General features: G+C 39.4%; 1 protein-coding gene across 1 annotated transcript in view; it reads left to right on the top strand.

Moving 5' to 3' along the window:
• The first annotated feature begins 4,444 nt into the window (after nucleotides 1-4,444).
• Nucleotides 4,445-11,650, top strand: part of itprid1 (ITPR interacting domain containing 1) — a 35,860-nt gene continuing 28,654 nt past the window's right edge. The window contains exons 1-4 of the mRNA XM_027274189.1: nucleotides 4,445-4,644; nucleotides 4,754-4,874; nucleotides 6,522-6,573; nucleotides 10,143-10,180. Coding sequence (XP_027129990.1) covers nucleotides 4,763-4,874; nucleotides 6,522-6,573; nucleotides 10,143-10,180 — 202 coding nt within the window. The 5' untranslated portion in view covers nucleotides 4,445-4,644; nucleotides 4,754-4,762. The remainder of the gene's footprint in view (nucleotides 4,645-4,753; nucleotides 4,875-6,521; nucleotides 6,574-10,142; nucleotides 10,181-11,650) is intronic.

The raw sequence follows: 11,650 nt of genomic DNA, 5'->3' as shown, positions 1-11,650 counted from the left end.
ATGTGATGCTACACAGTCAAACAAATCTGTGCAATGTGATGAGAGAGAGACGGAAGACTGTCAGAGAAATAAGTGAGTCAGAACAAAGAACATTCACATATGTATGAAATACATACATGTAGAAAAGTAGAACTTTGAGTTCAGAATGGACAGACTCTCATTGCTCATTATTCGGGCAGTTTAAAGGCAGTTTAAACTGTCAGTCTGTCTCATATGTTAAGAACAGGTAAGCGAGTAAAAGGGAAAGTTTTGAATTTCTTTCATAAATTCAAACAGACTTTATTCGACTTGGAAAGGGAAGAGAACATTAATTTAACATTAACAAGAATACTGTCACCAGGAAAGCTGCCCAAAATTATTACAGGCATCTCACCTCATTAAGGACTCTTTACCAGCCATCTCCACACTCATCACAGAAATCATCAACTCCTGGACTCAACCATGACATCATGTCGAACTTCCAGCCCATACAGCCCTTCAATCTCCCCTTTTTTCAAAATACTGGAGTGTACTGTCGCCACACAACTCAAAGCCCACCTCTGCTCAAATGACCTTTTCGAACCATTTCAATACGGTTTCCGTTCCCAACACAGCACTGAAACAGCCCTCCTGAAAGTCACCAGTGACAATCCTCCTCTCCACAAACTCTGGCCACCTCACCATCCTCATCCTCCTGGACTTCACTGCAGCTTTCGACACCATCAACCACACCATTCTCCTCTCCCGCCTTGAGTCCTACCTCGGCATCACTGGCACTGCACTCTCCTGGCTCAAATCATACCTCACAGACAACAATTTATCCACATCAACAACTGCACCTCCTCCACTGTTCCTCTGTCCCAAGGCATCCCCCAGGGTTCGGTGCTGGGTCCTCTCCCAGGGACGTCACTAGGTTTAAGAAACTGGGGTGGCTTAGCCCATAGAGGAGAAAAGTTATTGCGCCGAAAAAATTTTCAGAGCACCAATTAAAGCTTTGTCAATCAATTGATTAATCTAAGACGATGACGCCTCCATACACCTTCAGCTGCTTTACCAGCTAAACAACACCAGTTAAATTGTGCTAAAATACAAATAAAAACAATTGCAGGTGCCATACATACCTGCACAAAATGAAGAGGGCAAGTGTTTCATAACTCATCATCATGGAAACATTATACAGGAGAAGACTGTTCTCTAACCACTACCCTAGACTTACCAACATCTTCATAAACCAGGCCATCACGATGGTTAACTCCCCTGCCCCTCTTTCACCCATCCTATTTTCCCCTCCACCTGCCAGAAAACTAGAAATCTGCACCAATGTGGAGCCATTAAACCAGGAATGAAAACTTGGTCTCAACCCCCATATGTCTTGCCCATTATTTGCAATATACCTTTTCACTTTACATTACTTTTTAATATGTCCACTACTGCTTTGCAATAACCATGTTTCTCTCCATCTTTGTGTGTGTGTGTTGTGTGTGTGTGTGTGTGTGTGTGTGTGTGTGTGTGTGAAGTGCAGATTGTTGCTGGGGGAAAACGTTTATCCACGTCGTGCCAGTAACGAGTTATTTCTACAACAGAGTAATACGTTACTAACGCAGGTACTTTTTTGGAGGAGTAACTAGAACTATGGCTAAAGAAAATGAAAAAAAAATCCCAAAACATTATTCGACCCGCCCCCCCCGCCCGCCAATAAAGTGGAACATTCTCTACCCGCACCGTCCCGCCCCGCGGGCGGACCGTGGGTGCCCGCGGTTTCGGGCCGGCCCGTGCATCACTATTGTGGAGTCGAATCTTGGGAGTTCACTCCGGAGAAACTACTTCGGCCCTGGAGAAGACCGATCTCCCCTGTGTTTCCCGACCACGGTCAGGAAACGAATAGTGGGAATGGTTAACAGAAGTCATCTCAACTAGCTAGCAGCAGCTAGGAACTTTCAGAGCTGGCGACTGGGATTCAAACACGGAACATTTGGTTTATTAATTACATGGAACTTTTCTGCTGTTAGCTAATGTGTACACCAGCAGTGATGAATGCTTACTTTCTTGAAAAAGGCTCTAAGGTCCATCCTTCACCCATGCGTTTGCGCTCTGCTCTTGCCGCTGTGAGGTTTGGCTCTGTGTACTTCAGAGGTAAAACACAAGCGGCAGGTGAGCAGGGTCGCATGGAAAACATGGACTTGAATTTCAGTGATGTGGGCGTTCTCTAATGAAAAAGTGACATGGATTGTATAATGACGCACTGAAGGGGCTCTCTCTACCGTACCCAATGAAATGAGATTTATGATCATATTTAAGTGAATAATGACAGTTTATATGATTATTGGTTTAAACTCATATTCTGGCCACTTTGTATTGCATAAATAGGCATTTTTTTGTGAAAAAAAAATTTAATAAATAAAAATAATAATAAAACACCACCAAATTATTTAGGGGGGCTTCAGAATATTTTAGGGGGGCTGAAGCCCCCCTAAAATAGGCCTAGTGACGCCACTGTCCTCTCCTCTTCATACTTCACCTGCTCCCCCTTGGCAACATCATTCACCACCATGGTCTCCATTTCCACTGTTATGCTGATGACGTCCAGCTTTATGTCTCCACTAACTCCACTAATCACTCACTCCACTCTCTCCAACTGCCTCACCGACATCAAATCCTGGATGCAGACAAACTTCCTCAAACTAAACTGTGACAAATCAGATCTGATCATCATCGGCCCCAAATCCCTCACCAAGACCAGAGACAGTTTCTGCTTCACCATTGACAACCTTGTCTCCATCCCCCCACAGTCTTTGACAGTAACCTCTCCTTTGAACATCATATAAACAAATCACCAGAACTGCCTTCTTTCATCTCAAGAACATAGCCCGACTTCACCCATCACTCTCCTTCCGTGCTGAACCCCTGAAACCCTCATTCATGCCTTCATCACTTTCAGAATTGACTACTGCAACAGCATCCTCTATGGCACACCATCCAAAACTCTGCTGCACGTCTGCTCACCCACACCCGTGATCACATCACTCCCGTCCGCCAGAAACTCCACTGGCTCCCAGTTCCACAGCGTATTCAGTTCAAAATCCTCCTCCTCACACACAAAGCCCTCCATAACCAGGCCCCTTCCTACCTCACTGACTTGCTCCATCGCCTCCGTTCATCTGATGCAAACCTCCTGACTCCACCACCCAAGGAACAAGCACCGAACCTGAGGCAACAGAGTCTTCTCTGTAGCTACCCCCTCCCTCTGGAACTCTCTCCCAAACACATCCGTGACTGTACTGACTTGCCCACCTTCAAATCTCTGACAAAAACACACCTTTTTAAAATTGCTTTTAATGTTTAGCTCAGTCTAATGTGCTCTTAGTGTACTATTTCATATTGTTTTGCTGATTTTATGTTCTTTTATGTAACGTGTCTTTAAGTACTTTGAAAAGCGCTGTAAAATAAAATGCATTATTATTATTATTACTTAATTATACATTTTTAGAATATACTTTATTAGCCATTTTCTCTAAGCCTGGGGTAGCATTTGAAGTGTTTTGGTGCCCCATAGTGGTAGAAACACAAAGGACAACAGTTTCCTGTTTCTGCTCATTTATTTTTTCTTTTGACTTATTCCACTTTTAGAACACACATGGCTTCATCTCATAAAACCTTTCAAAGGCAACGGGTTGTTAATCAACTTTCTGGCTCCAGAATCCTCTTCTGCTTCAGTCTCACAAGGTTTTAGCTGGTCCTGAGAGTGTGACCCACACTGCCAGTCATCAGACCAATAATCAGTGTCTCTTAAAGTCAACAGAAAGTTCTGTTTTTATCACACAGACAAGGCAGTGACACAGGCTTGTGTCAGTGACAGTTTAACAAACCACATAATTTGCATTGATATAAATAGACACACAGGACAAAACAAATGGTCTTGTTGTCGATGGAAACACTGTGTTAATGCAGCACTGCTATGGAAATAATAAGACAAAACATTGACATGAGCTACGTGAACTGCTTTGGACATACAGCATTTGAAATAAAGCATTATTCTCTCTGCTTAAAAACAACCTCTGTTGAAGCATCCAATAATATATATTTATAATATAAATAATAGAGAATTGTAATTAAAGCTACCATTCTAGAAACATGACAACATTTCCTAAAACAAGCACAAGCAATATCTGTGACCATGTACATGCACACATCCAAGTTGCATATGGTACACACAGCCTCACAAACACTATACTTCCATGGCAAATTTCTGCCTCCTCGGGTGAAAACTGTGGCCACCAAAGGTGTGATCAGCCAACTGAGTGAGCTCTAGAGCTGCTGGCTGTGGCTAAAAATATATTCTCCTTCTGGCCACAGGCAGGCCTGGCAGAACCTGATAAAAGAGAAGCAGGCATTAAGTCAGCCAGGAAGCAACACTTCCTTGTATGGCTCAGAAGTCTAACCAAGTCATTTGCATGTCCCTCCTTTTCTCTAACATGTTTACTGAGCAGGACAGGAGCTGAATGAGAACTGCTGTCGGTGTTGTTCTGCCTTCGGGCTCCTGCTCTGAAAGAATTTCAGCTCACTCTGCTGCATTTTCACACAGGTTGCTCACTGCTGGGATCAGCTCAGCTGCTGCTGTTTACGGCCATGTAAAACCAGGAATTACCTGTCAGTCATATTACACAGGTAAGTGCTGTGTGGAAAGGTGTCTATGCTCGCTGGTGATTTTTTTGGGTGAACTGTTGCTTAGCATTTAATGAGATGTTGATCCTTTCTGTGGTTTCCACCATTCAAGTTTCCTTTCATGGCATGTGAGGAAGCTGTGGCCAAGACAGCCAATCTAATGGTGTCCAGGGTCCATTGGAGTCACATGGACCTACATGAGTCCATTGCAGCTCAGGACCAGGAGGCTCACGGTATGAAAATTATAAAAAATTTCAGCCCACAATACATACTTTTGCACAAATTTACTCTAATGTACTTTAAATCACATATTACTGATGGAGAATTATTATTCTAATATAAATAATAACGTTATAAAGAGTACATTCCAGATCTGTTTACAAACAGTATAAATGTTTTACTCTTCTGTACTAATGGTTAGTGAGTGTGTTAGTAGATGTTTTATAAAAACTCAGTGGAAGACCTATAAACAGTTATCAATGCAGGACTTCATGAATTCAGGCAGTTACAAAGCACTTACTACTCATTAATGAAGTATTTTGTGTGAGCTCATCTAAAGTGGGCACTATCTATGCCTTATAAAGCATTTACGAATGAGATGTAAAGGCTGGCAATGCTTTGTAACTGCCTGAATTCATGAATTCCTGCATTAATAACTCAGTTTATAGCTCATCCATTGGAAATGTTGGAAATGAGTTTTTATAAAACATCTACTAATACACTCACTAATCATTAATACAGAAGAGTAAAACATTTATAACTGTGATTATAAACCGTATACTAATGAGTATTTACGTCAGAAACATGCTTTATAAATGATGAATCAGTATTTACTAATCCATAACTACTGTGCTTATCAATGATGAGTAAAACATTTGTAACTGTGTTTATAAACCATATACTAATGAGTATTTACATCAGAAACATGCTTTATAAATGATGAATCAGTATTTACTAATCCATAACTATTGTGCTTATCAATGATGAGTAAAACATTTGTAACTGTGTTTATAAACCATATACTAATGAGTATTTACATCAGAAACATGCTTTATAAATGATGAATCAGTATTTACTAATCCATAACTATTGTGCTTATCAATGATGAGTAAAACATTTGTAACTGTGTTTATAAACCATATACTAATGAGTATTTACATCAGAAACATGCTTTATAAATGATGAATCAGTATTTACTAATCCATAACTATTGTGCTTATCAATGATGAGTAAAACATTTGTAACTGTGTTTATAAACCATATACTAATGAGTATTTACATCAGAAACATGCTTTATAAATGATGAATCAGTATTTACTAATCCATAACTATTGTGCTTATCAATGATGAGTAAAACATTTGTAACTGTGTTTATAAACCATATACTAATGAGTATTTACATCAGAAACATGCTTTATAAATGATGAATCAGTATTTACTAATCCATAACTATTGTGCTTATCAATGATGAGTAAAACATTTGTAACTGTGTTTATAAACCATATACTAATGAGTATTTACATCAGAAACATGCTTTATAAATGATGAGTTTAGTATTTACTAATGCTTAACTAATGCTTAATGCTTATTATATATTATATATTAAGTTTTACCAACTTCTGTTATATAAAAAAAATTGAACTGAACTTATCTAAAGTAAAAAAAAAAAAATCAATCAAAAGCTATTAAAGGTTTTAGTAAAATCATGTGCAGTCAAATGTAGTGGCTTTATGCTGAGCTGCTCTACTCGTATAGTACAGAGTGAAGCCTGCAGTTACAGTGTTGGTCAGTTCTGTGGAAGTTTCTGTCACTTTGTGTTTGCTATCAGTGGCTGCTTGTCACAGGCCTCATTATAATTTGTTGCATCATGCCAACCACAGGAAGTTCGAGGAAGGACAGTGTCAGGAAATGGCTCACCACCACTGTCCCTGAGTAAGTATCAACATACAGGCTACTGTATGTCAACAGTCAGATTTCATTTGTCATATGTCCAACATTTAGGCTAAAGGGCGCTGATCTCACACAGAGTCCACCATTGTGCACTGACATGTTTCTACAGTAGCTCAGAATTGACAAACCAAATGCTGGCTTGTTTTTTGTAGGTTCTGCAGCCACTGTAGATTCTCCTACACACCCGGAAGGAGAGAGTGTCGCAATGTACAATCTTTCTGATAGATTCCACTAAATCCTACACACTGCACCTCTGAATCTTTGGAATAACAAAACATGCTGTTGACCTTTACACAACCTTCAACTCTTTATGATCAGAAATAGAATTTATCTGAAATGACTTGTACTGAAAGATTTTTCTCTTTATGATTATTATTTTGATTATTATTGTTGTTATTTTAAATCTATCAATTTGAGAAATGTTGCACCAATAATTGTATCTTCTTTTTAGTGTCATAATGCAGAATGCACATTTTCACACACATACACTTTCCAGTCCTGTCCGTCAGTAAATAGATGTAGTATTTTTAAAATCCCTGCCATGTTAATCAAATATTGACTTTTTCTTCAGTTCTACAGTGATCTATTTGATTGTAGCTTCAACATATTTGTACAGTATGAGCAGGAGCGTGGATAATGTCACATTAAATCAAATCAATTAAAATTTTATTTGTATAGCCCAAAGTCACAAAGTACATTTACCTCTGAGGGCTTTACAATCTGTACAGGGAGTGACACCCTCTGTCCTTAGACCCTCGGTTCGAGTGAGGAAAAACTTGCCCACAAAAACCGGGAAAAAATGTGGAAGAAACCTCAGGAAGAGCCACAGAGGAGGGATCCCTCTCCCAGGACGGACAGACGTGCAATAGATGTCACATGTACAGAACAGATCAACGCAAACATACTGTACAATTACAATAACTGACAAAATGACAATGAATCACAATGAATGATAAAATGACAATGAATTACAATGAATGATAAAATGATTACAGTAGCAGTGGAACCTGTAATAGCGATAGAGAGACACAGATGCACAGCAGCAGCAAATCATCAACTAACTATAAACTGTAATGGAGAAATGGTTACAATAATAACAGTAATAATATATGTAGTGGACGTCATGCAGGACCACAGCAGCAGCCATGATCCATGAGAGCCTGCTGGACGAGAGAGCACAGATACTCTGGGGAAGAAGTTTAGTTAGTAACATGCATTAATGAGACATGTATGTTTGCAGATGGTGGTGGTGATGGAGAGAGAGAGAGAAAGAGAGAGAGAAAGAAAGAGAGAGAGAGAGAGAGAGAGAGAGAGAGAGAGACTGCAGACCTATCAAAATGTAAACATAGGTAAAGATTACATTGTGGTGTTACTATGTGTCAAAAGTAGAACTGCAGACATTCAGGCCTCATAAATGAAATGACATTTCTATTGGCGGAAGAGTTGAGATAGACCACAGTAGTGCAATATCACAAAACAGTGGTCAAGCTTTTTTATTGTATCATTTACAACCAGTAAATGATACAATAAAGACATGATACAAAACAGTTTCACATTTCAGTTATCTAAAAATGCCCATAACAACAGGAACCAATGAATTTTTATACTACTTGTTCTGAAATTGAACATAAAACAGTTCATGGGGTGACCTGGGTCAGCCAGGACTGACTGTCACTTCTTTGGGGTCCTAGTCTCATACACTCAAAAAAAATCCACCCATTTGAATGACATGGTTTTAATATAAATTATGATAAGATTTATGTAATGATAAACTGAAAATTGGGTTTGGACAAACAAATTGTCTTTATTAATATTAATGCATAAACCTGGTTACTACTACACTACTGTGTAGTGGAAGCATATTGAGTACTGTTACATAAATCTTATTACTTGGTTCAAGTTTATTAGTTAATTTATAATAAACCTATGTAATATAAATGAATGGAAATTTTCTATGTAATCGAAATACATAAGTCCTGCATTTTGGCCCAAACTCTTTTTTGAGTCTAAACTGTTACTTATTCATTAATTAAAAGACTTTAACTACACACTTTTAAAAGTAAGGGACCCATACCAGCTCACAAAAGCAAAGGTAAGAACATTCTCAAAAGAACATGTGCTGATGGGATTCTTTGCACACAGCGTCAACTTGTGGCTTGAAGGTCAGTTTGTCATCAGTGATGGTGCCATGGTATTTCTATTGCTTCACAATCTCAACAGCTTGACCATCTATAATGGCGGAAGAGAGTGCAGTGGGATTCTTTCTAAAATCAATCAACATCTCTTTGGTTTTATCCACATTATTATTAATAAGAGACGACCCGCACCACTCGGTAAATCGTTGCTCATCAGCAACGACATTGTGGCCGACTCGTTGACAATGTGATGCCTGCTGTGCTGGCTTTGGCTCATGTTTGTGTATAAAATAAATAAAATCGCGAAGAGGATGCAGCACATGTTAAGATTTAGTCATTTAAAAGGGTAATCAGCCAGCAGATTAGGCTAGAATCAATGTTAAAAGTGCTCTTTAAAATACATCAATCTGGGGTTGGATGCAATTAAAAGCTGAAGAAAAGTCAATAAAAAGCAGCTGCAGAAAACTCTTTGCACCCTCAAGATGTGTGTAAATCAAGTTAAGAAGATTACGTATTACATCGTCCACTCCTTGTTTTGGCCTGTAGGCGAATTGGAGCGGGTCCAATTGGTCCTGATCAGAGGTCAGAAGTGTGTTCTTCACAATCTTCTCGAATGACCTCATAATGAGGGATGTGAGCATCACAGGCCTGAAGTTGTTGAGAGACTAATGGAACAATATGAAGATGTAGACATTTTAAAAATCAGAAAATTGAAAAACAGAAAATGCTTCTCTACTTTGTACTTATAGTTATATTTTGCAAGCTGAAGTTCTTTTTAGCTTGTTTTTGAAGTACTCTATATCAAGACATGTCACCTTGGTTGGAGCTCTGCTGTAGGATTTGTAAGCTCCTTTGACCAATCGCAAAGATTCAGACTTTTGGTTCATCGTGTTGGACAGGTGACCTACTGATACAAGTTACATAGGGACTTGCCTGCTTTACAGTTATTATGGGGGTGCTGGGGGGGACTGCCGACCAGATGATCTCTGCTGTGGGGTCCATGATGCCCACATCAGAGTTGTGCAAGAACAGGAGAGTATGTATTTGAGAGACTCCCGGTGTTCACAGAGTACGCCCAAAAGTTTGCATAGAAGTGTAAAAAGGATTAAAAAAACTGAGGCGAGTCATTGTTATGACCGTCACGTGCAGATCCGTTAAAATCATGTTAGTAGAGATGATAAAAATGGGTTAAAAACAGTACAGAGAGAGAAGACAGTACTCTCACTCTCACTCTGCACACTGCTGATTTCTGAGGTCTTACACAGCATTAAACGTCAACTTCTGCTTTAATGTTTAACATTTCTAGAAAACACCTTATATAGGTGGCACACTCCCTAAACCTTACTGTATGTTCTGTGTGTGTGTGTCTTCTTGTACATGTCCCTCCTTCTAATAAAATGTGACCTGTGTTTGCAGGGAAGATGCAAAGCATGAGCCACAGCAGGAAGCTGCAGGTATGACCAATGGAAATCTTCTTGTCTTTCTGTTTTAACAGTGTAGAGATTTCTGTCGTCTTTACTCTCTATCAGCTCTACATTGTCTTCTTCCTTTGTGTGATTCAGTGGTATATGGTGGTGAGTACAGTATCTGTTTGTTTCAGAGCACCTCTGTAGTCTACTGAGTCTTTTTGGTGTGTGGTGAAATGACTTGAAGTCTTGAGATTTGGTCAGATTGTGTTGCAGAGAGCTCCCTCTGTACAGTGCAGAGTGTAGAAACTGAATACTTAGGTTGTATGTTTTATGTCACAGAGGTCATTAGTGAGGAAAGGACATTGCGGATGTACAGTGAACTACATAACAATCTGGTTACCAGAACATGAACACTGTAGCGTTAGAATTATTAGTTTTTAGATCAGTTTTTAATATTTGAATCAATCACATGCCATAATTATTTGTTGAATGAGCATTTTACACTTTCTCTTCCATAACACAAATCTTCTTTCTGAATTAATGTAACTGAAAATGAATCTGGTGGCATGAAATCAAATTTCAGCATGTTGTTGTTGGGCAGTGTGTATTATCTAACCTACACATCTCCCTCCACCTCTCCCAGAGGTCAGCCCATTCAAACAGCATGCAAATGGTGGTTGAGAAAACCATGGGAACAGCAAATTGCTTCTTGTGACTCTGACCACTGCTCCCCTCCACCCTTCAAGTAAAGCCCTGCTTGGCTGTTTGTCACTCAGGCTACCTTTGTCAGCACTGCTGGGTTTGTTTGAGGTTTGAGGTGAAATAATTGTGTGTTTCACCAAAGTCAGCCAGACCACAGTGATGGTGGGTTGTACAGAATGGCTGTTATGCCTACTGGATGAAGATTTAAAAGCAATGTCAGCAGTTTGAAGGTTTGATCATTGAAAAGAAGCATGGCTAACCATCCATTCTGCTGCTCCGCAGTCAGTCAGCAATAAGAATGAAAGGCAGTGAATGTTATTTATGTGATTTTATTCCCTAATGTTATCGTGTTCGCGTCTGTGTCTGAATTACTTAATAATACTGATTAGATAAAAGCATATTTGTTGTTGTCACTATGCTAAACATGAAATAGAGCTGAGGATGACAGAAGACTGGGTTTATAAGTGATTACAATTTATGACACAAATATGAATTTCTGTTCCAAATTTTATGGCAACAATGTCAAAACATTTCACTCAAAGCCACAAATGTAAACCTCATGGTAAGACTAGAGAAGTCACTAAATGTTTTGCCTGCTGAAGCATACATGCATTGAGAAAAAGGAAATAGCAAAATGATTGGCTGTTGAGCAGCAGCTCTTGTAACATGCTGAGTAAAGGGATGAAAGGAAAGCTGCCATTTGACAAGACAGACAGGCGGCTGTGGCTCAGGAGGTAGACTGGGTCGTCCACTGATCACATGACTGGTGGTTCAATCCCTGCATGTTGAAGTGTCCTTGGGCAAGATACTGAA

The sequence above is a fragment of the Larimichthys crocea genome, chromosome XXIII (assembly GCF_000972845.2).
Source record: "Larimichthys crocea isolate SSNF chromosome XXIII, L_crocea_2.0, whole genome shotgun sequence".
Taxonomy (NCBI): Eukaryota; Metazoa; Chordata; class Actinopteri; family Sciaenidae; genus Larimichthys; species Larimichthys crocea.
Note: the sequence above shows the minus strand (reverse complement) of the source record. Positions and strands in the feature narration are given on the sequence as shown.